At 42.5% G+C, this 22,913-nt stretch overlaps 2 protein-coding genes across 10 annotated transcripts; both read left to right on the forward strand.

The window, feature by feature from the left end:
• The first annotated feature begins 4,522 nt into the window (after positions 1 to 4,522).
• On the forward strand, positions 4,523 to 8,146 carry LOC112573889 (glutamine synthetase-like). Of its 4 annotated transcripts, none has more exons than XM_025254557.1 (3): positions 4,523 to 4,710; positions 5,678 to 5,937; positions 6,537 to 8,145. In XM_025254557.1, exons 2-3 carry the CDS (start codon positions 5,808 to 5,810, stop codon positions 7,727 to 7,729), a joined length of 1,323 nt encoding a protein of 440 aa, XP_025110342.1. In that variant the 5' UTR covers positions 4,523 to 4,710; positions 5,678 to 5,807; the 3' UTR covers positions 7,730 to 8,145. The 4 variants fall into 4 exon arrangements, with proteins under 4 accessions (XP_025110342.1, XP_025110343.1, XP_025110345.1 ...); XM_025254558.1 differs by having other exon boundaries at positions 5,689 to 5,937; XM_025254560.1 differs by lacking the exon at positions 4,523 to 4,710 and adding an exon at positions 4,758 to 4,780.
• Positions 8,147 to 11,076: 2,930 nt separating this feature from the next.
• On the forward strand, positions 11,077 to 22,077 carry LOC112573891 (glutamine synthetase-like). Of its 6 annotated transcripts, none has more exons than XM_025254570.1 (3): positions 11,077 to 11,215; positions 12,218 to 12,466; positions 12,886 to 14,538. In XM_025254570.1, the coding sequence occupies exons 2-3, from the start codon at positions 12,337 to 12,339 to the stop codon at positions 14,076 to 14,078; spliced, it is 1,323 nt and encodes a 440-aa protein (XP_025110355.1). In that variant the 5' UTR covers positions 11,077 to 11,215; positions 12,218 to 12,336; the 3' UTR covers positions 14,079 to 14,538. The 6 variants fall into 6 exon arrangements, with proteins under 6 accessions (XP_025110355.1, XP_025110351.1, XP_025110353.1 ...); XM_025254566.1 differs by having other exon boundaries at positions 11,114 to 11,256; XM_025254568.1 differs by lacking the exons at positions 12,218 to 12,466; positions 12,886 to 14,538 and adding exons at positions 18,324 to 18,583; positions 20,425 to 22,077 and having other exon boundaries at positions 11,123 to 11,256.
• Positions 22,078 to 22,913: the final 836 nt, after the last annotated feature.

A 22,913-nucleotide genomic window follows, 5' to 3' on the forward strand; every position in this document is an offset into this window, starting at 1 on the left:
TTTAAAGAATTTGAGCTCAGCTTCGAGCTCAGGGAAGTGAACACTGCTTACACCTTCCTTCACGTTGTTATGTTTTTCCTAAAGCAGGGCTGCTGTTCTGTTTGTGTCTACAACTCTCCTAGTCATGAGAATTAGGGTTTTGCATAACAACACAAATATGTTCCCCGTCCGCCCTCTCACACACAGACAGACCTACAGACAAAAGATAGTAAACACCGGAATTATTTAACACTTTTTACTATCTCGTGGGTTGGAGAAACTGCTGTTTTCAGAAGGCAGCACTAAAGACTAATTTCAAGAGCAGCATGCGGTGTGAACGATCTTCCCGCTCTCCTCGAGGAGAGACAAATTAGCTCTGTCTAGCGAAGCTTCTCAAAGAAGAGATAAAAAGTCCGAGCTCTGTAATTACTACAGACACCTTTACCCGGGGAGTAGGGGAAGCTGCATAATTGGAGACAAAGCTCGTCTTTGCTGTTATCAAAGGATGCTATTTATCTCAGCTTTCAAATTTTTCGGTGACAGATTTGCCTTGGGCTTATCATCATCTACATTTATAAAATGTGAATGAGGTCGTCACGTATTGATGTAACGGACTTCCTCACGTCTGTAAAGGAAGTAGGGAGGAATATGGAGGTTTTCAATCAACAGAGGACAATGATTTAAAAAATTGGTAATTGTGAAGCAATTACTGTTACCAATCTGCCATGAAACTCAATAGTGGAATGTAAGAGCTTAAAGTGCAGCTTCTTAGAACATTACGAAACAGATGCACACTACAAACAACCAAACTCACACACACGTGCATGCACGCACCCTGCATGTGGTCCAAAGTTAGAGCACGAAAGAGCAAAGAAAGATACACATGTCAAGCTATTGCTTTTCTGTTCCAATTTCCACTCTCTTTTAACACCTTAATTCTGTCTTCTTTCTGCCTGCTTCTTGCTTGTTATCATGCCAGCGTGTCTGTCAAGAAGACAAATCGAGTTTTCCCAGCGCCTGCCGAGGGCCAAAACCGGAGTTGCAGGAGCGAGGTCTCCTGTCACGCACCCTCCTCTGTGGGCGATGGCCGCTGCCTCTCTACTGTAAGAACGTTGTTCTGCAAAAATGGATTGGGTCGTGTTTTCTAAGCATGCTGATGACTTTTCTGAAGTTGTCCTTTGCATCAGCAAAAAAGGTGAAGGTAGTCTCTTGATCTTTCAATAGTTGGGGAATGAGGGAATGACTAAACTATTCTCGAGGTAGACTCTGTGACGTCACTGCCCGTATCCTCTTCACCCAATCTCGCTACCATACATTACCAAACCGTCTTTGAAGCCAGGTACCCAATCAAAAGCTGGGACAACATAGAGAAGTTTACTGGGAAATACGGATATCGAACCAACTGGTGTGCGGGTCTTTATCCTCGACGGCCGGTATTTTAACCCATCCTCTTCCATCAGTAAGGCAGAATATGTCCTACATATGAGAAATGGTCGCTGCCTTTCTATAATACAAAGGTTATAACTGTGTTGGTGCGTTGGGTATCCTTTGTCAGGTTAATGACACGCGGAAATTTCTCATCACTCCCTCATTTGCAGTCCTTCAGCGATGAACAGTTGGAATGTTTCAAAACGAATGTCCTAGCACGCTCCACCCAAGCTGACACACTGATATCTCACCTCACTGTCACCGGGATTTATGTGGATAGTTATGTATTCCAGACTTGAGAGAGCTTAGGCTTTATTAGCAAACCAAATTAAAAAAAAAGAGTATAATTCTCGAACCAGTTATTCCTTACGCTGACTGGTCCAACAGTTTTCATTCCTTCCTTTCTTTCTTCAAACATCTGACACTTCCCAAATATTGCTGCAAAGGCATGTTTCCCCTTGTTTTCTCTAAAAAAGGCATCTGCCATGTCTAAAACAATGAAGTTTTAATCTGTTTTATAATTATGCACTGATGTTTGTCCTCTTTCACTATGTGAGGAATGAATGCTCCCTACAGTTCTCAGATCCTGTCATGGGGGGACAGCGGTGTAATGTTTCTTAGAGGTCGATGATAGAGGAGATACCATCGTCTCCTTTAAATTGCAGTGTACTTTTTTGTTTTCTTATTATTCACATTCAATTCTTTGGTCACGACAAAGGAGTTCATTTTGAATCTCAACTTTTTTGCTACTAGAACTCAGGGCACGGTGACTTCTTTGTCCGTAGTTTATAAGAAATGCAAAGGAAGTCATTGGAATCCATCATGTTAAAAAAGTAAAAGCTAAATGACGCAGGAGGTAAGAAGCCCTGTGTCATCAATTGTGAGGATTTCTTTTTGCCTACATAAGCCAAGGCTTGGCTTAACACATTTGATAAATTCATTCTGCTGAAGAGAGCCACAGGTAGCTAAGGAAAATCCACCGACATAGAGAATGACATCCCCAGAGAGCTGAGGACAGCTAAAAAAAAAAACAGCTGAAAAGAGCTACAAACAGCTGCAGAAAACGACTGATAGATGTAGAAACCTAGTGAAAATTATAGACACCCACAGACAGCGCACAGTTCCTATGTTCCCGTGTACTTTCTTTGCTAATGAAGATGATTTCATAGAACGCAAATAAAGGCAACAACTGTGGATGGTATTTTTAGTTGATGACGAGTATCAATTTGAAAGGAAACACCTTTCTCACGTGCCAGCCTCAAAATGTCTTATACACAACCGTAAAAACATATACATTTTAAAGATGCTAATCTATAATTTGATTCCGAAATATGATTTCTTTATTTTATGATGAATGCAAGATCACGAGTTTCAACTATTAGAGGTAATCCGATTATTTCTATTTTTCACAACAGAGCCCGCTGTGAGGGAACAATAGAGGAACGAACTTTTCACAAGAGAACACTTAATGTCATTCTTTTAGCCTTCTGGCTCTTTTGTGTGAAAAGACAAGAAAAGAGAAATGCGTTAGTTTGCTCAGTTTCTCTCCCTTTGTTTGTCAAGAGCATCAGAGGGATCTCATTTGTTGCTGATAAAAAAATAATCCAGGGTACGAGAACTTCAAAGAAGGCGACGGGCAGCGAGTTAACATGTTTGACCGAACAGAGGCCAAGTCTATGGGTTCCACTGATTGTTCAATTCCCTCCCAATTCAAACCCCAAAATACTAGTAATACCACATAGATATGGGTGTACTTAAAAAGAAAAAAAAAACCTTTGACAATCCTTTAATGAACAACTGTGATTTTACTATACGTGTGCACATGGGGTGTAATAGAAGTATGCTATATATATATATTGTATGTATAGCATATAAGAGAGTGTAAGTGTGTGTTAGTGAGAAAGAGAGAGAAGAGGAAAACAAAAGAAGAGGCTCAGTTTGTGTGCTTGTTGTTACTCACTGCTGTGTACGCTTTTCAATGCACTGAATTTACTTACAATTTTTTTCTTTTAAACTAATGTGCGTCCTCCACTCAGACGGTTGTACATTACCGTTGATGGCCGAAGTCGTTATTTTGGGAAGGTTTACATGCTATGATTCGCATATATTTCTAAATAAAGTTTATCTTTCTTACCTGACACGTCAGTGCATCCTTTCTGTACAGCCACCATTTTCACTGTGCACAGCGCCATTTTTGCATGAATCTTTGTTATTTTACTAACACAATGTTGGTCTTATCACTTTTACCTGTATTTGTATTTATTGATGAGAATAAAGCGGTGTCGAAAACAATAAACCTGTTGACCCAACGAATACAGTAAAATTATTTTACTATAAATTAAATTATAATAATTAAATAAATTAAATTATTATAAATAAATCAATATACTATATATATATATACACACACACGTACATATATAAAATATATTTTCTTACTTACTTTCTCAACTCTTCAGAAACTCAAGAGGTTTCAAAGCATTTGAATGGGAACGTAAAGGGATATAATCCTAACGTAAGCTTCGAGGACAAGTTATTGTTCCTTGGCAGAGGAAGTTCTTTCATGAATGCGTTATATTCTAATTTGATTCACTGGGTTGGAAGGGGTATGAGGAGGTCGAAACGTAATTTTAAAAAATGTGAATGTAATTCAACAGACCTAAAATCCATTGACAGCTGGAATTTCTTGTATTAAGTTAAAATTTTGTTTATAGTGTTTCTTGTTTGCTAATAATATCTGTCTTCGAACAGAAAATAGCCAACAATGTATTTTTCCTTCAATAATACTGTTTTATATACTGGTGTAAGTAACTGTTATCCAAACTTAATGCAGCAGATTTTTCTTAAATCTTTGTCTGATTACTAAAAGTTTCCACTAGTATCATATGCGAGGATTTATTGTCCAAGTTTGGAAAACGTGTTAAAGAAGTGACTGACATATACACGCACCATTTAATACCTTGTGGCAGATAAGTTTGTTGATAAATATTCAGAAGGATTTTATAAAATGCGTCAGCACATCTGTAGGGCTCATAAATTTTTATCATGTCCTTCAAAAGTCTCAACATCTCAAGTGTAAACAGTCAACAAGTCCTTACTCGCAGGTTATCTGTATATATGTCCTTCTCACCGAGGTCTGGTAAACACCAGCGAACTACTCAGCTGCACTACTTTCACTCTGCAGGTGGTGTGTGTCCTAATTCAGAACGAGGTCAGTGCAGGTTCTGTATCTCCAGGAAACAGAAGCCAGCACTTTATTTCAGGCGCAGGCATACCTGAGCTGTTACCTTACAGCAGATATTTGTAAGTAAGATTTCATCACAATTTGCTGTACTCATGTGAATATAGTCCGTCACTCCCTTGGTTTTAAAAAGTAAGTCTAACATTGTATATAGCTCTGTGTATGTAATGAATATTTTCTAGTCCCTGCTGAGGAAGAATTAGAGTATTTTTTAGTCTAAATCACTTTTTACTCTGCCTTTTCTTACTATCTCTAATTTTATTTTATGCAGCTGTTATCTGCAAGTAAAATATACCAATAATTAGAATTGACAGTTACAGGGATTCATTTATGTTACTCATTAATTTTACGCTAAAAGTATACTTTAGTCTTATAGATAGGGAAAACTGTCTCATTGATGCTGATTTCGATTTTGTAAAATATAACTGTCCTTGATATCTTGCGAATTAGTTGTGAGCAAAGCTAGACATTAGTGGAAGGATACGAGATGCACACAAGATTTATTTTTCACCACATCCTTTGTGGCGGTACGACAATCTAGGCATATAGCTGTCTTTTCACAAAAATTGCTTTGCTATCAATTCTATATCCTAAGAATAAAAAATAGTTAACCTGAAAAAGGTTTCAAAATATGTCAACATGTCCTTAAAGCCGAAATGAAGGTCGATGGCTATTTAACTTGTAGTATTGTAAGTCACCGCCGCTTATGCTCTAGCCCAGGGGTGGGCAATTAATTTTCCCAAGGGGCCGCATGAGAAATTGGGATGGTTTTAGAGGGCCGGACTAATATAGTTAACTCAGTTTTACCCAATACTGTATATATGGTATATATACTATCCCTTCGCCAGTGGGCGGGCCGGTCAGAGACAGGAGGCAGGCCGGATCCGGCCCGCGGGCCGGCCTTTGCCCAGGTCTGCTCTAGCCAATCACTGATGAGGGTGTTCCAGCATTGTACCTACATTGTATAGGTGTACTTGAAATATGTCAGCATGTCCTTAAAACCCGACTCACGAAAGCTTTCTCATATAGTGTATTGTCAGACCAAGTCACCTCTACAATCACCGAAGTAGGTGTTCAGCAGAGTACCACCATTGTACGAGTGTCGTCTGAGGGCAGTTTTCCGGTCGTCGACCTCGAGCTGACATCACACTAATCTGCTATGGAGGAGCTTGACAAATACAGCATTGTGCACTTTATTCTGCCCGATATCAACGCAGTCCCAAGAGGTAAACTGGTGATAGGGAAAGCGAAGTATGACACTGCCAAAAATGGTTTGGAGATGTTTATAGGTGAGTACAGAGGTTCATGGTAAAGCTACACTGATTACAGGTATAAAAGTTTTAAAGTTTAGTGCTAAGAGCGATGTCATATACACAACTTTTGCCTTACTTCTAAGTAACTTCAATCGTATTTTTGTGAAGATGGAATAACGTAGTGTAAGTAACAGTTTAATGACTTTCCCTTTAGAATGGCAGGGCTTCTGCTTACGCAAAAAATTGCGTACAGTACGCATTAAAAGTTCGGAGGACCCCTTCAATTTTCGTCAATGGGGTCCCATTCAAATTTGGGCGAAGAACAGGGACCCCTTAAAAATCTGAAGAAGGGGTCCCTGGGACCCCAAAGAATTTAACCTTAGCAGAAGCCCTGGAATGGTATATATTATAGATTCCCCCTTCCTTAGACACACCCAGTCACTACCCACCCCAGTCTCTCTCTCTTACACACGCTCACTGCAACCAGTCCGTCGGGGTGAGGGCGAATGTCTAATAAGCGGTTTCACATCAGTTCACACCATACCAATGAAGTCATCGTGACAGTAAACAATACAATCAAAATATTGTGGTCAACATAGCCGATATTGCCAATCACTTTGTTGCTGCTCCTTCAGGTACGCCGCTGACCGGACCCAACTGCGAATTTCCGTTGACCTTACCGCACATCGGCAAAGCCCTTTCAAACAACGAGGCGCGCCCACAGCTGGACACCTTGGTGCCGCTGCCATGGTTACAACAGGACCAACGCAACACTGGGAGCATTCTTTGTGGCTTCTACACAGAGGACGGGAGCCCAAACACCTCTGCTCCCAGACAGCTACTGCAGGTTCAGGTAGACAAACTAAGGAAAGAGCACGACCTTCTGATCAAAACTGCGTTTGAGTACGAATTTTACGTCTTCCGGGAGGGTACACTTGACCTCCATTGCAACGAGAAGGTGCGTCCGCAGGGAATGGACATGTATGTTGTCCAGGAAAATCAAAAAGTTCTCTTTGAACTAACGAATATTCTGAAAAGTATGGGCGTTAACGTAAACTGCATCATGGCCGAGCTTTCGGCGGGGCAGTGGGAGTTCACTACCGAACCGGAAGAAGGAGTAAAGGGAGGTGACACTGGGTTCTACGCCAAGACTGCCACAAAAGGCTTCTTCAGGTCTCGAGGCTTTGACGCCACGTTCATGACTCGGCCTGTCCTGACGAGAGCGAACAGCGGTCTGCATCTCAACCACTCCTTGTGGAAGGCTTCGGAGCCAGGAGAGAATGTCTTCCTCCAGCGTGACGCCGCCAACAAGCTGTCCACGACAGCGAAACATTGGTTGGCGGGGCTGCTGGCCCACGCTCCCGCCCTCACAGCCATGTGCTGCCCTACCCCCAACTGCTATCGCCGTATGTTCAACTTCTGCGCCCCTGGTCTCGCCACGTGGGGTCTGGACAGCAGGATCGCTCTGATGCGCGTCAGAACGAGGAAGGACAACGTGTTCGTTGAGAGCCGCCTGCCGTCGGGAGCAGCCAACCCTTACCTGGCGCTGGCGGCGACCATTGCAGCTGGCATTGATGGGCTGAACAGAAAGTTGGAGTGTCCGGAGGAAGCGAGTGCCTCGGCCGTCGCGCTTCCGAAATCTCTGTCCGAGGCGTTGGACGCCCTCGACAAAGACGTGGAGCTGCGAGCTGTGCTGGGCGACTTTTTCGTGGACAGCTTCATCGTCAGTAAACGAGAAAACGAGCTGAAACCGTACGACTCGGCGAAGCTGACCACAGAGGAAGAGAAAATCGCCTATGAAAGACAAACTTATTTAAAAATTCTGTGAATCTTTGTACTGCCATCTTCGTGTGCCGTAACTATTATCTAGACGCTGATTCAAAAAGAGGCAAAAAGTCATAAAACCTTTTACTCACAGTAAGCAGGTAGAACACGTGTACAACAGAAACAGACATAATAGACAGTTTAAAACAAAGATTGTCGTTAAGCGTTGCTGATATCAATATTCAGTTGGTTACAAGGTTTGTATTCGCCCTGGTACTTCCATTCAGATCAAGATACATTGACAATATCTAGACAGCTCTCCTCTAAGCCTAAACTGTTATTTTCATTTACATATTACCAACCTCATATCTTGAATTAAGGTATGCTAGTAACTTTATAATAGCTGAAACAATAACTATAATATTTAAGTAATTTTTAAGCTAGACGGTAATTTGTCTTTTACTTACCTCGTGATTTTTTCTACATAATTATGTTTAACTTGGAAAGGTTTGACTAATAAACTGTATTAAAAATTGGATGTGACATGAATGTGTCTGCATGTCTGTGTGCATGTTTGTGTGGACGGCTGAATCAATGGACGGATGGGTCCTTCTGTTGACACCACAACAAATCTCTGGGACCACAATGTGATTTCTCAAGTGAGCCAGCCAGAGGATGTGACAGTAAACTGTGCCGCGTTATGAGAGGGACTATTTCACCACAAGCTGTGAAACATGTGATTTCTCCCAACCTGATCACGTGTCAGGCTTGACTGTTTCTCGGCACATGCTGTAGGCAGGTGAGGCAGGGGATGCCCTGCCTTCGACTGCATCGAAAGGGCTTGGAGGGATAGAGTATAAGACAGAGAGTATCACGATTATGAATGACACGCACAAAGAATTTTAGTAACATGGCTAACATGTAGAGGCGGGTTCCACCCCATCTTGCTAACGACACCAAATCCAAAAGAAAACCAAACACAAATAAAAGGGAATTAAATGTATCCATGGTTTTGGCCATGAAATATAATCCTTTAGTAACTAAAGGGTTCAAAGGGATAAGTTTTTCAAGGGAGAGAAAAGCCGAAGGAAAATTTCTTAAAGCGATAAAGAGTTTCTCCCCTTGGATTTCTGCATATCGGTGGCATTTTAAAAATATTTTCTGTCACATTCGAACTAAGTTTACTGTAAGAATAAGGGAAGATGTGAAGGCTATAGTGATCGTTCACTCGTCAGCCTTTTCTCCAATGCACACGATTAATCGTGCAACACAACACCATTCCTCTCCTAAACAACATAAAGTGTTACAGCAGTTGAGCTGAGTGCTGAGCGTCAGAATACATTCGGCAGTAGGACTGCGACAGTTTCATCTTGTGAATAATAATATAAGTAGAATTAAAACAGTTTTCTTCCTGTGATGGCAAGTCAAATGCACTGTTTATTTCTACAAACTACACAACAGTTAAACACACAACAAAGCACGTCTTAGCAAAAGCTATTTATAATCTTAAATATCATTGGCTGGTTGCTTTCCGCGAAGCATTAGAAGCGTAAGGGAAATCACTCGACTAGAGTAGCAGACGGCAGCCTGCCAGGTATGAGCAGCATTGACACAAATCCGTTACTCAAGAACAAACTCTTTAAAAGAAGTGAATATTATCATGTCTCAAGGAATGCAGTTTGCAAAACAGACGGATTACGTGCAGTTGATACGAGTTCTGCTGAGAGCAGCCATGGCAGCCAGGAGCCAGCACGGGCCCCGGGGCAGACGATCTCTCTGGGCCACTTGCAATTTTAATCATTAATTATTTTCCCAGTACAGTGTATATAATAATATGGTTTCAATTTGATTGTCAGTACACCAAAGCTGGGTACTGGGTACTGAGCTGTGTACACCAAACCCTCCTATCTCCCCTAGTCAGGCCTAAGTTGTTTTTTTTTTATACTTTATTTGTTTGCTAATATTTTGATTCTTTCTACAAATGTACTTGCAGATCGCCAAGATGACCACGCGGATACCCACCAACTGCACAGAAAGATATTTTTGCAGTAACACACAAAGTCTTAGTTAAAATCTGTCCTGCGAGAACCGAAAACGTGCAGCACAATAGTACAGGTAGGTGTTAAATGTTTTTCCAGTTATGTAACTTAAATCAATTAAAAATATCAAGCATCTAAGAAATGTATCACTCAAGTGGCGCACGATAGTGGGGCTGATTTTAACCGATGAAAACAAAAACTCACTGTAATCATTTTAATCAATACCTTAATGGTACACAAATCACATTGAACTCTGTTCCATGAGTTCGAACCCGACTCCTCAGTTCAACCACCTGAACTTGACACCCTGTGTACGAGCTTATGTACCTTGGCCACTTTCCAGCTGCAAAATCATTGAGTACAACCCTAAATCTCTTGCTACCCTCTACAGCAGGGGTGGGCAATTAATTTTCCCAAGGGGCCGGATGAGAAACTGGGATGGTTCTAGAGGGCCGGATGAGAAACTGGGATGGTTCTAGAGGGCCGGACTAATATAGCTAACTCAGTTTTACCCAATACTGTATACATAGTATATTTACTGGTAGGCGGCCAGCGGGCGGGCCGGTCAGAGACAGGAGGCGGGCCGGATCCGGCCCGCGGGCCGGCGTTTGCCCAGGTCTGCTCTACAGATACGAACTAAAGGGAAACAACTCGTAGGTGTAATAGGCGTTGTTTACAGTTTCTTCTCTTTTCAAAGCATTTGAAAGGTAACATAAAGGGATACAATCCTAGCGTTGAGCACAAGTTATTGTTCCTTGGCAGAGGAGCTTCTTTCATGAATCCGTTATATTCTAATTTGATTCACTGGTTGGAAGGGGTTCGAGGAGGTCGAAATGTAATTTTTAAAAATGTGAATGTAATTCAGCGGACCTAAAATCCATTGACAGCTAGAATTTCTTGTATCAAGTCAAAATTTTGTTTATATTGTTTCTTGCTTGCTAATAATATCCGTCTTCGAACAGAAAATAGTCAACAATGTATTTTTCCTTCAATAATACCGTTTTATATACTGGTGTAAGTAACTGTTATCCAAACTTAATGCAGCAGATTTTTTTTTAAAATCTTTGTCCGATTTCTAAAACTTTCCACTAGTATCATATGCGAGGATTTATTGTCCAAGTTTGAAAAACATGTGAACAAGTGACTGACATATACATGCACCATTTAATACTTTTTGGCAGATATGTTTGTTGACAAATATACAGAAGGATTTTATAAAATGCGTCAGCACATCTGTAGGGCTCATAAATTTTTATCATGTGCTTCAAAAGGCTCAACATCTCAAGTGTGAACAGTCAACAAGTCCTTACTCGCAGGTTATCTGTATATATGTCCTTCTCACCGAGGTCTGGTATACACCAGCGAACTTCTCAGCTGCAAGTGGTGTGTCCTAATTCAGAACGAGGTCAGTGCACGTTCTGTATCTCCAGGAAACAACAGCCAGCACTTTATTTCAGGCGCAGGCATCTGCGAACAACGGGGAGAACACGTGTAGCGGCACTTTATACACGGTGAGGACTATAGCTGAGCTGTTACCTTACAGCAGATATTTGTAAGTCAGATTTCTTCACAATTTGCTGTACTCATAGTATGTACAGTATGTATAGTCTGTCACTCCTTTGGTTTTAAAAAAGTAAGTGTAACATTGTCGACAGATCTGTGTCTGTAATGAATATTTTCTAGTCTCTGCTGAGGAAGAATCAGATTATGTTTTAGTATAAACCTCTTTTTACTCTGCCTTTTCTTACTATCTCTAATTTTGTTTTATGCAGTTGTTATCTGCAAGTAAAATATACCAATAGTTAGAATTGACAGTTACAGGGATTTATTTATCTTACTCATTAATCTTACGCTAAAAGTATTTAGTCTTAAATATAGACAGGGCAAACTGTCTCATTGATGCTGATTTCGATTTTGTAAAATATAACTGTCCTTGATATCTTGCAAATTAGTTGTGAGCAAAGCTAGACATTAGTGGAAGGATACGAGATGGACACATGATTTATTTTTCATCACATACTTTGTGGCGGTACGACATTCTAGGCATATAGTTGTCTTTTCACAAAAATTGCTTTGCCATCAATTCTAAATCCTAAGAATAAAAAATAGTTAACCTGACACAGGCTTCAAACTATGTCAACAAGTCCTTATAGCCGAAATGACGGTCGATGGCTATTTAACATGTAGTATTGTTACTGATGCGGGTGTTTGAACACTGTATATTGCAGGGGTGGGCAATTAATTTTCCCAAGGGGCCGCATGAGAAATTGGGATGGTCTTAGAGGGCCGGACTAATATAGTTAACTCAGTTTTACCCAATACTGTATATATAGTATATATATTGGCGGGCGGGCGAGCGGGCGGGCCGGTCAGATTCAGGAGGCGGGTCGGATCCGGCCCGCGGGCCGGCCTTTGCCCAGGTCTGGTATATTGTATAGGTGTAATTGTTTGAAATATGTCAGCATGTCCTTAAAACCCGACTCACTACGCTTTTTCATATATTGTATTGTTAGACCAAGTCACCTCTACAATCCTCGAAGGAAGTGTTCAGCAGAGTACCACCATTGTACGAGTGTCGTCTGAGGGCAGTTTTCCGGTCGTCGACCTCGAGCTGACAGCAAACTAATCTGCTATGGAGGAGCTTGACAAATACAGTATTGTGCACTTTATTCTGCCCGATATCAACGCAGTCCCAAGAGGTAAACTGGTGATAGGGAAAGCGAAGTATGACACTGCCAAAAATGGTTTGGAGATGTTTATAGGTGAGTACAGAGCTTCACGGTAAAGTTACACTGATAATGATAACAGGTATAAAAGTTTTAAAGCCTAGTGCTGAGAGATCATTTACACAGCTTTTGCCTTACTTTTAAGCAACTGCAATCGTATTTTTGTGAAGACGGAATAACTTACTGTAAGTAACAGTTTAATGACTTTCCCTTTAAAATGGAATATATTCTAGACCTCCCTTCCTTAGACACACAGTCACTTCCCACCCCAGTCTCTCTCTCTCTTACACACGCTCACTGCAACCAGTCAGTCGTCCTGAGGGCAAATGTCTAATAAGCGGTGTCACATCAGTTCACACCATACCAATGAAGTCATCGTGACAGTGAACAATACAATCCAAATTTTGTGGTCAATATAGCCGATATTGCCAATCACTTTGTTGCTGCTCCTTCAGGTATGCCGCTGACCGGGCCCAACTGCGAGTTCCCGTTTACCTTACCACACATCGGCAAAGCCCTTCCAAACAACGAGGCGCGCCCACAGCTGGACACCTTGGTGCCGCTGCCATGGTTACAACAAGACCAACGCAGCACTGGGAGCATTCTTTGTGGCTTCTACACAGAGGACGGGAGCCCAAACACCTCTGCTCCCAGACAGCTACTGCAGGTTCAGGTAGACAAACTAAGGAAAGAGCACGACCTTCTGATCAAAACTGCGTTTGAGTACGAGTTTTACGTCTTCCGGGAGGGCACGCTTGACCCCCATTGCAACGAGAAGGTGCGTCCGCAGGGAATGGACATGTATGTTGTCCAAGAAAATCAAAATATCCTCTTTGAACTAACGAATGTTCTGGAAAGTATGGGCGTTAACGTAAACTCCATCATGGCCGAGTTTTCGCCGGGGCAGTGGGAGTTCACTACCGAACCGGAAGAAGGAATAAAGGGAGGTGACATTGGGTTCTACGTCAAGACTGCCACGAAAGGCTTCTTCAGGTCTCGAGGCTTTGACGCCACGTTCATGACTCGGCCTGTCTTGACGAGAGCGAACAGCGGTCTGCATCTCAACCACTCCTTGTGGAAGGCGTCGGAGCCAGGAGAGAATGCCTTCCTCCAGCGTGACGCCGCCAAAAAGCTGTCCACGACAGCGAAACATTGGTTGGCGGGGCTGCTGGCCCACGCTCCCGCCCTCACAGCCATGTGTTGCCCTACCCCCAACTGCTATCGCCGTATGTTCAACTTCTGCACCCCGGGTCTCGCCACGTGGGGTCTGGACAGCAGGATCGCTCTGATGCGCGTCAGAACGAGGAAGGACAACGTGTTCTTTGAGAGCCGCCTGCCGTCGGGAGCAGCCAACCCTTACCTGGCGCTGGCGGCGACCATTGCAGCTGGGATGGATGGGCTGAACAGAAAGTTGGAGTGTCCGGAGGAAGCGAGTGCCTCGGCCGTAGCGCTTCCGAAATCTCTACCCGAAGCATTGGACGCCCTCGACAAGGACGTGGAGCTGCGAGCTGTGCTGGGCGACTTTTTCGTGGACAGCTTCATCGTCAGTAAACGAGAAAACGAGCTGAAACCGTACGACTCGGCGAAGCTGATCACAGAGGAAGAGAAAATCGCCTATGAAAGACAAACTTATTTAAAAATTCTGTGAGCCTTTGTACTGCCATCTCCATGTGCCGTCACTATTATCCAGAGTCAAAAAGTCAAAAAGTCGTAAAACCCTATACTCACAGTAAGCAGGTAGAACACGTGTACAAAAGAAACAGAACTATTAGACAGTTTAAAAGAAAGATTGTAGTTAAGCGTTACTGATATCAATATTCAGTTGGTTACAAGGTTTGTATTCATCCTGGTACTTCCAGTCAGATCAAGATACATTGACAATATCTAGACAGGTTTCCTCTGAGCCTCAACTGTTATTTTCATCTACATATTACCAACCTCATGTATGGAGTTATGGTATGCTAGTAACTTTATAATAGCTGAAACAATAACTATAATATTTAAATAATTCTTAAGCTAGACGGTATTTTGTGTTTTACTTATCTCGTGATTTTTCCTACATAATGATGTTTAACTTGGAAAGGTTTGACTAATAAACTGTATTAAAAATTGGATGTGACATGAATGTGCCTGCATGTCTGTGTGTATGTTTGTGTGAACGGCTGAATCAATGGACGGTGGGTCCTTCTGTTGACACCACAACAAATCTCTGGGACCAAAATGTGATTTCTCAAGTGAACCAGCCAGAGGATGTGACAGTAAACTCTGCCGCGTTATGTGAGGGACTATTTCACCACAAGCTGTGAAACATGTGATTTCTCCCAACCTGATCACGTGTCAGGCTTGACTGTTTTTCGGCACATTCTGTAGGCAGGTGAGGCAGGGGATGCCCTGCATTCAACTGCATCGAAAGGGCTTGGAGGGATAGAGTATAAGACAGAGAGTATCAGGATTATGAATGACACGCACAAAGAATTTTAGTAACATGGCTAACATGTAGAGGCGGGTTCCACCCCATCTTGCTAACGACACCAAATCCAAAAGAAAACCAAACACACATAAAAGGGAATTAAATGTATCCATGGTTTTGACCATGAAATATAATCCTTTAGTGACTAAAGCGTTCAAAGGGATAAGTTTTTCAAGGGAGAGAAAAGCCGAAGGAAAATTTCTTAAAGCGATAAAGAGTTTCTCCCCTTGGATTTCTGCATATCGGTGGCATTTTAAAAATATTTTCTGTCACATTCGAACTAAGTTTACTGTAAGAATAAGGGAAGATGTGAAGGCTATAGTGATCGTTCACTCGTCAGCCTTTTCTCCAATGCACACGATTAATCGTGCAACACCCTTCCTCTCCTAAACATCATAAAGTGTTACAGCAGTTGAGCTGAGTGCTGAGCGTCAGAATACATTCGGCAGTAGGAATGCGACAGTTTCATCTTGTGAATAATAATATAAGTAGAATTAAAACAGTTTTCTTCCTGTGGAGGCAAGTCAAATGCACTGTTTATTACTACAAACTACACAACAGTTAAACACACAACAAAGCACGTATTAGCAAAAGCTATTTTATAATCTTAAATATCATTGGCTGGTTGCTTTCCGCGAAGCATTAGAAGCGTAAGGGAAATCACTCGACTAGAGTAGCAGACGGCATCCTGCCAGGTATGAGCAGCATTGACACAAATCCGTTACTCAAGAACAAACTTTTTAAAAGTAGTGGATATTATCATGTTTCAAGGTATGCAGTTTGCAAAACAGACGGATTACGTGCAGTTGATACGAGTTCTGCTGAGAGCAGCCAGGGCAGCCAGGAGCCAGCACGGGCCCCGGGGCAGACGACCTCTCTGGGCCACTTGTAATTTTAATCATTAATTATTTTCCCAGTACAGTGTATATAATAATATGGTTTTAATTTGATTGTCAGTACACCAAAGCTGGGTACTGGGTACTGAGCTGTGTACACCAAACCCTCCTATCTCCCCTAGTCAGGTCTAAGTTTTTGGGGTTTTTTTTACTTTATTTACTTACTAATATTTTGATTCTTTCTACAAATGTACTTGCAGATCGCCAAGATGACCACGTGGATACCCACCAACTGCACAGAAAGATATTTTTGCAGTAACTCACAAAGTCTTAGTTAAAATCTGTCCTGCGAGAACCGAAAACGTGCAGCACAATAGTACAGGTAGGTGTTAAATGCTTTTCCAGTTTATTATTTAAATCAATTAAAAATATCAAGCATCTAAGAAATGTATCACTCAAGTGGCGCACGATAGTGGGCCTGATTTTAACCGATGAAAACAAAAACTCACTGTAATCAGTTTAATCAATACCTTACTGGTACACAAATCACATTGAACTCTGTTCCATGAGTTCGAACCCGACTCCTCAGTTCAAACACCTGAACTTGACACCCTGTGTACGAGCTTATGTACCTTGGCCACTTTCCAGCTGCAAGATCATTGAGTACAACCCTAAATCTCTTGCTACCCTCTATAGATACGAACTAAAGGGAAACAACTCGTAGGTGAAATAGGCGTTGTATAGAGTTTCTTCTCTTTTCAAAGCATTTGAAAGGGAACATAAAGGGATACAATCCTAGTGTTGAGCACAAGTTATTGTTCCTTGGCAGAGGAGCTTCTTTCATGAATCCCTTATATTCTAATTTGATTCACTGGTTGGAAGGGGTTCGAGGAGGTCGAAATGTAATTTTAAAAAATGTGAATGTAATTCAGCGGACCTAAAATCCATTGACAGCTAGAATTTCTTGTATCAAGTCAAAATTTTGTTTATAGTGTTTCTTGTTTGCTAATAATATCGGTCTTCGAACAGAAAATAGCCAACAATGTATTTTTCCTTCAATAATACCGTTTTATATACTGGTGTAAGTAACTGTTATCCAAACTTAATGTACCAGATTTTTCTTAAATCTTTGTCCGATTACTAAAAGTCTCCACTAGTATCATATGCGAGGATTTATTGTCCAAGTTTGGAAAACGTGTTGAACAAGTGACTCACTTATACATGCATCATTTAATACCTTGTGGCAGATAAGTTTGTTGAGGGATTTTATAAAATGCGTCAGCACATCTGTAGAGCTCATAAATTTTTGTCATGTCCTTCAAAAGGCTCAACATCTCAAGTGTGTAAAGTCCCAAAGTCCTTACTCGCAGGTTATCTGTATATATGTCCTTCTCACCGAGGTCTGGTAAACACCAGCGAACTACTCAGTTGCACTTCTTCCATTCTGCAAATGTTTGCATGTTCTAATTCAGAATAAGGTCAGTTCACGTTCTGTAACCTCAGGAAACATAAGCCAGCACTCTATTTCAGGCGCAGGCATCTGCAAACAACGGGGAAAAACGTGTAGCGGCACTTTATACACGGTGAGGACCATAGCTGAGCTGTTACCTTACAGCAGCTATTTGTAAGTAAGATTTCATCACAATTTGCTGTACTCATGTGAATATAGTCTGTCACTCCTTTGGTCTTAAAAAAGTAAGTCTAACATTGTAGGCAGCTCTGTGTCTGTAATGAATATTTTCTAGTCTCTGCTAAGGAAGAATCAGAGTACTTTTCAGTATAAAACAATTTTTACTCTGCCTTTTCTTACTATCTCTAATTTTTTTATGCAGTTGTTATCTGCAAGTAAATTATACCAATAGTTAGAATTGACAGTTACAGGGAATTATGTTACTCATTAATCTTATGATAAAGGTATACTTTAGTCTTAAATGTAGACAGGGCAAACTGTCTCATTGATGCTGATTTCGATTTTGTAAAATATAATTGTCCTTGATATCTTGCAAATTAGTTGTGAGCAAAGCTAGACATTAGTGGAAGGATACGAGATGGACACAAGATTTATTTTTCACCACATCCTTTGTGGCGGTACGACATTCTAGGCATATAGTTGTCTTTTCACAAAAATTGCTTTGCTATCAATTCTCTATCCTAAGAATAAAAAATAGTTAACCTGAAAAAGGTTTCAAACTATGTCATGTCCTTAAAGCCGAAATGAAGGTCGATGGCTATTAAACATGTAGTATTGTAAGTCACCGCCGCTTATGCTCTAGCCCAGGGGTGGGCAATTAATTTTCCCAAGGGGCCGCATGAGAAATTGGGATGGTTTTAGAGGGCCGGACTAATATAGTTAACTCAGTTTTACCCAATACTGTATATATGGTATATATACTATCCCTTCGCCAGTGGGCGGGCCGGTCAGAGACAGGAGGCGGGCCGGATCCGGCCCGCGGGCTGGCCTTTGCCCAGGTCTGCTCTAGCCAATCACTGATGAGGGTGTTCCAGCATTGTACCTACATTGTATAGGTGTACTTGAAATATGTCAGCATGTCCTTAAAACCCGACTCACGAAAGCTTTTTCATATAGTGTATTGTCAGACCAAGTCACCTCTACAATCACCGAAGTAAGTGTTCAGCAGAGTACCATCATTGTACGAGTGTCGTCTGAGGGCAGTTTTCCGGTCGTCGACCTCGAGCTGACATCACACTAATCTGCTATGGAGGAGCTTGACAAATACAGCATTGTGCACTTTATTCTGCCCGATATCAACGGTGTCCCAAGAGGTAAACTGGTGATAGGGAAAGCGAAGTATGACACTGCCAAAAATGGTTTGGAGATGTTTATAGGTGAGTACAGAGGTTCATGGTAAAGCTACACTGATTACAGGTATAAAAGTTTTAAAGCAGCGGTTCTCAACCTGTGGGGCGCGACCCCCTGGGGGGTCGCGACGTGCCTACAAGGGGGTCGCGAAGGTGGTCCTTTTTTAAAAGTTTCTTATACCAGTATTAGTGAAATTAGCTTAGATTGTGTAACCGAGTGGTGAGGGCGATCAAACTCCAAATCTCTTCTCCCTATTCAAGTACAATGTCTCGGCATGCAGTGACTTCTCACTTCCAAAACTCAAAACACAATCCCCCTCTCAACAATTAAGCCTCCAATCTCCCTCCTCTCGCCCTTTGCCCTCTCTCTCCCCCAATCTCTCATCGCTGACTCCCCTCTCCCTCTCCAGTCACACCTCTCTCTCTTTTGTTTAAAAAAAACATCTAAAAGGCAGGCAGTCAGGAAACGTCCATCATTCACACCCTTTCGCCATCGCACGTGCTCACTGCTCAGTCCTAGTACTCTAGGTCCCTAACAGAAGGCCATGACCAGACAGTGCGGGTGGGGGCTGTAGAACGACCGATGGCTGCTGCTAATGGCATATTTATCGGACATATTTGAGAAACTGAACGTTGTGAATACGTCTCTGCAAGGGAAAGTCACCACCATGTTACAAACAAATGACAAGATGAAGGCTTTCGTCCGAAAAATTTCGTTGTGGACGCAAAAGATACGCCAAGAAGATATTTTTGATATGTTTCCGTGCTTGTGTAAGTGCAAGGCTGACAACTTGAATCTTGATCAGGTGAAGAATGTAATTATTGCTCATCTAAACGGACTGAAAGAAAGGTTTCAGCATCACTTCGCTGAAATTGATGTGACTAAATACGATTGGATTCGTAATCCATTTCTGGCTGATCCTAGCACCAGCGGGTTGTCCACGCAAGAAGAAGAGCAGCTCATCGACCTTTCGAGTGACCAATCCCTGAAAATGGTCTTCCAAACAACACCAGTGCCAACATTCTGGATTAGCGTCAACGGTGCTTTCTGAGAAAGCAATGAAAGTTCTTCTGCATTTTTCAACTTCGTATATGTGTGAGCAAGGATTTTCAGCATTGGCAGCACTGAAGTCGAAATACAGAAATCGTGTGGACTCAGAGGCTGAGCTGCGAATAGCAGTGGGTACGAACATCGCACACAGGTTCGCTTCTGTATGCAACAGCAAGCAGGCTCAACCTTCTCATTAATCAAAGTGAGTGTCCAATAAAATAATGTTTATTAGCACCGCAGAATTCGCTTTAGTAAAATTTCATTAACAGTTATACTTCTTGCAGATACGAACTTTGTTCCTCCGTTGTTGATTTCCTCGACGCGGCGTTCGAGGTTAGCTAAGGCTCCCCTCCCCCCCGCTCTTCCACCGACCTAGCTGGCTAAGGGGGTCGCGGACGTACCGGTGTTCGTCAGGGGGGTCGTCATAGGTAAAAGGTTGAGAACCGCTGTTTTAAAGTTTAGTGCTAAGAGCGATGTAATATGCACAACTTTTGCCTTACTTCTAAGTAACTTCAATCGTATTTTTGTGAAGATGGAATAACGTAGTGTAAGTAACAGTTTAATGACTTTCCCTTTAAAATGGTATATATTATAGATCCCCCTTCCTTAGAGACACCCAGTCACTACCCACCCCAGTCTCTATCTTTTACACACGCTCACTGCAACCAGTCCGTCGTCCTGAGGGCAAATGTCTAATAAGCGGTTTCACATCAGTTCACACCATACCAATGAAGTCATCGTGACAGTGAACAATACAATCAAAATATTGTGGTCAATATAGCCGATATTGCCAATCACTTTGTTGCTGCTCCTTCAGGTACGCCGCTGACCGGGCCCAGCTGCGAATTTCCGTTGACCTTACCGCACATCGGCAAAGCCCTTTCAAACAACGAGGCGCGCCCACAGCTGGACACCTTGGTGCCGCTGCCATGGTTACAACAGGACCAGCGCAACACAGGGAGCATTCTTTGTGGCTTCTACACAGACGACGGGAGCCCAAACACCTCTTCTCCCAGACAGCTGCTGCAGGTTCAGGTAGACAAACTAAGGAAAGAGCACGACCTTCTGATCAAAACTGCGTTTGAGTACGAATTTTATGTCTTCCGTGAGGGCACGCTTGACCCCCATTGCAACGAGAAGGTTCGTCTGCAGGGAATGAACATGTATGTTGTCCAGGAAAATCAAGATGTTCTCTTTGAACTAACGAATGTTCTGGAAAGTATGGGCCTTAACGTAAACTCCATCATGGCCGAGCTTTCGGCGGGGCAGTGGGAGTTCACTACCGAACCGGAAGAAGGAGTAAAGGGAGGTGACACTGGGTTCTACGCCAAGACTGCCACAAAAGGCTTCTTCAGGTCTCGAGGCTTTGACGCCACGTTCATGACTCGGCCTGTCCTGACGAGAGCGAACAGCGGTCTGCATCTCAACCACTCCTTGTGGAAGGCGTCGGAGCCAGGAGAGAATGCCTTCCTCCAGCGTGACGCCGCCAACAAGCTGTCCACGGCAGCGAAACATTGGTTGGCGGGGCTGCTGGCCCACGCTCCCGCCCTCACAGCCATGTGCTGCCCTACCCCCAACTGCTATCGCCGTATGTTCAACTTCTGCGCCCCGGGTCTCGCCACGTGGGGTCTGGACAGCAGGATCGCTCTGGTGCGCGTCAGAACGAGGAAGGACAACGTCTTCTTTGAGAGCCGCCTGCCGTCGGGAGCAGCCAACCCTTACCTGGCGCTGGCGGCGACCATTGCAGCTGGCATTGATGGGCTGAACAGAAAGTTGGAGTGTCCGGAGGAAGCGAGTGCCTCGGCCGTCGCGCTTCCAAAATCTCTATCCGAGGCGTTGGACGCCCTCGACAAGGACGTGGAGCTGCGAGCTGTGCTGGGCGACTTTTTCGTGGACAGCTTCATCGTCAGTAAACGAGAAAACGAGCTGAAACCGTACGACTCGGCGAAGCTGATCACAGAGGAAGAGAAAATCGCCTATGAAAGACAAACTTATTTAAAAATTCTGTGAGCCTTTGTACTGCCATCTCCATGTGCCGTCACTATTATCTAGAGTCAAAAAGTCAAAAAGTCGTAAATCCTTATACTCACAGTCAGCAGGCAGAACACGTGTACAAAAGAAACAGAAGTAATAGACAGTTTAAAAGAAAGATTGTAGTTAAGCGTTACTGATATGAATATTCAGTTGGTTACAAGGTTTGTACTCATCCTGGTACTTCCAGTCTGATCAAGATACATTGACAATATCTAGACAGGTTTCCTCTGAGCCTCAACTGTTATTTTCATCTACATATTACCAACCTCATGTATGGAGTTATGGTATGCTAGTAACTTTATAATAGCTGAAACAATAACTATAATATTTAAATAATTCTTAAGCTAGACGGTATTTTGTGTTTTACTTATCTCGTGATTTTTCCTACATAATGATGTTTAACTTGGAAAGGTTTGACTAATAAACTGTATTAAAAATTGGATGTGACATGAATGTGCCTGCATGTCTGTGTGCATGTTTGTGTGAACGGCTGAATCAATGGACGGTGGGTCCTTCTGTTGACACCACAACAAATCTCTGGGACCAAAATGTGATTTCTCAAGTGAACCAGCCAGAGGAGGTGACAGTAAACTGTGCCGCGTTATGTGAGGGACTATTTCACCACAAGCTGTGAAACATGTGATTTCTCCCAACCTGATCACGTGTCAGGCTTGACTGTTTTTCGGCACATTCTGTAGGCAAGTGAGGCAGGGGATGCCCTGCATTCAACTGCATCGAAAGGGCTTGGAGGGATAGAGTATAAAACAGAGAGTATCACGATTATGAATGACGGGCACAAAGAATTTTAGTAACATGTAGAGGCGGGTCCGACCCCATCTTGCTAACGACACCAAATCCAAAACAAAACCAAACATAAATAAAAGGGAATTAAATGTATCCATGGTTTTGACCATGAAATATAATCCTTTAGTAACTAAAGGGTTCAAAGGGATAAGTTTTTCAAGGGAGAGAAAAGCCAAAGGAAAATTTCTTAAAGCTATAAAGAGTTTCTCCCCTTGGATTTCTGCATATCGGTGGCATTTTAAAAATATTTTCTGTCACATTCGAACTAAGTTTACTGTAAGAATAAGGGAAGATGTGAAGGCTATAGTGATCGTTCACTCGTCAGCCTTTTCTCCATTGCACACGATTAATCGTGCAACACAACACCATTCCTCTCCCAACATCATAAAGTGTTACAGCAGTTGAGCTGACTGCTGAGTGTCAGAATACATTCGGCAGTAGGACTGCGACAGTTTCATCTTGTGAATA

Source organism: Pomacea canaliculata, linkage group LG10 (genome assembly GCF_003073045.1).
Source record: "Pomacea canaliculata isolate SZHN2017 linkage group LG10, ASM307304v1, whole genome shotgun sequence".
NCBI lineage: Eukaryota > Metazoa > Mollusca > Gastropoda > Architaenioglossa > Ampullariidae > Pomacea > Pomacea canaliculata.

What these genes read in the sequence shown, in the direction of transcription:
- LOC112573889 (XM_025254557.1), top strand. Translation starts at nt 5,808, where the DNA reads ATGGAGGAGCTTGACAAATACAGCATTGTGCACTTTATTCTGCCCGAT. An exon ending in TGGTTTGGAGATGTTTATAG is followed by an intron (nt 5,938 to 6,536) that starts GTGAGTACAGAG and finishes CTGCTCCTTCAG; the next exon opens with GTACGCCGCTGACCGGACCC.
- LOC112573891 (XM_025254570.1), top strand. Translation starts at nt 12,337, where the DNA reads ATGGAGGAGCTTGACAAATACAGTATTGTGCACTTTATTCTGCCCGAT. An exon ending in TGGTTTGGAGATGTTTATAG is followed by an intron (nt 12,467 to 12,885) that starts GTGAGTACAGAG and finishes CTGCTCCTTCAG; the next exon opens with GTATGCCGCTGACCGGGCCC.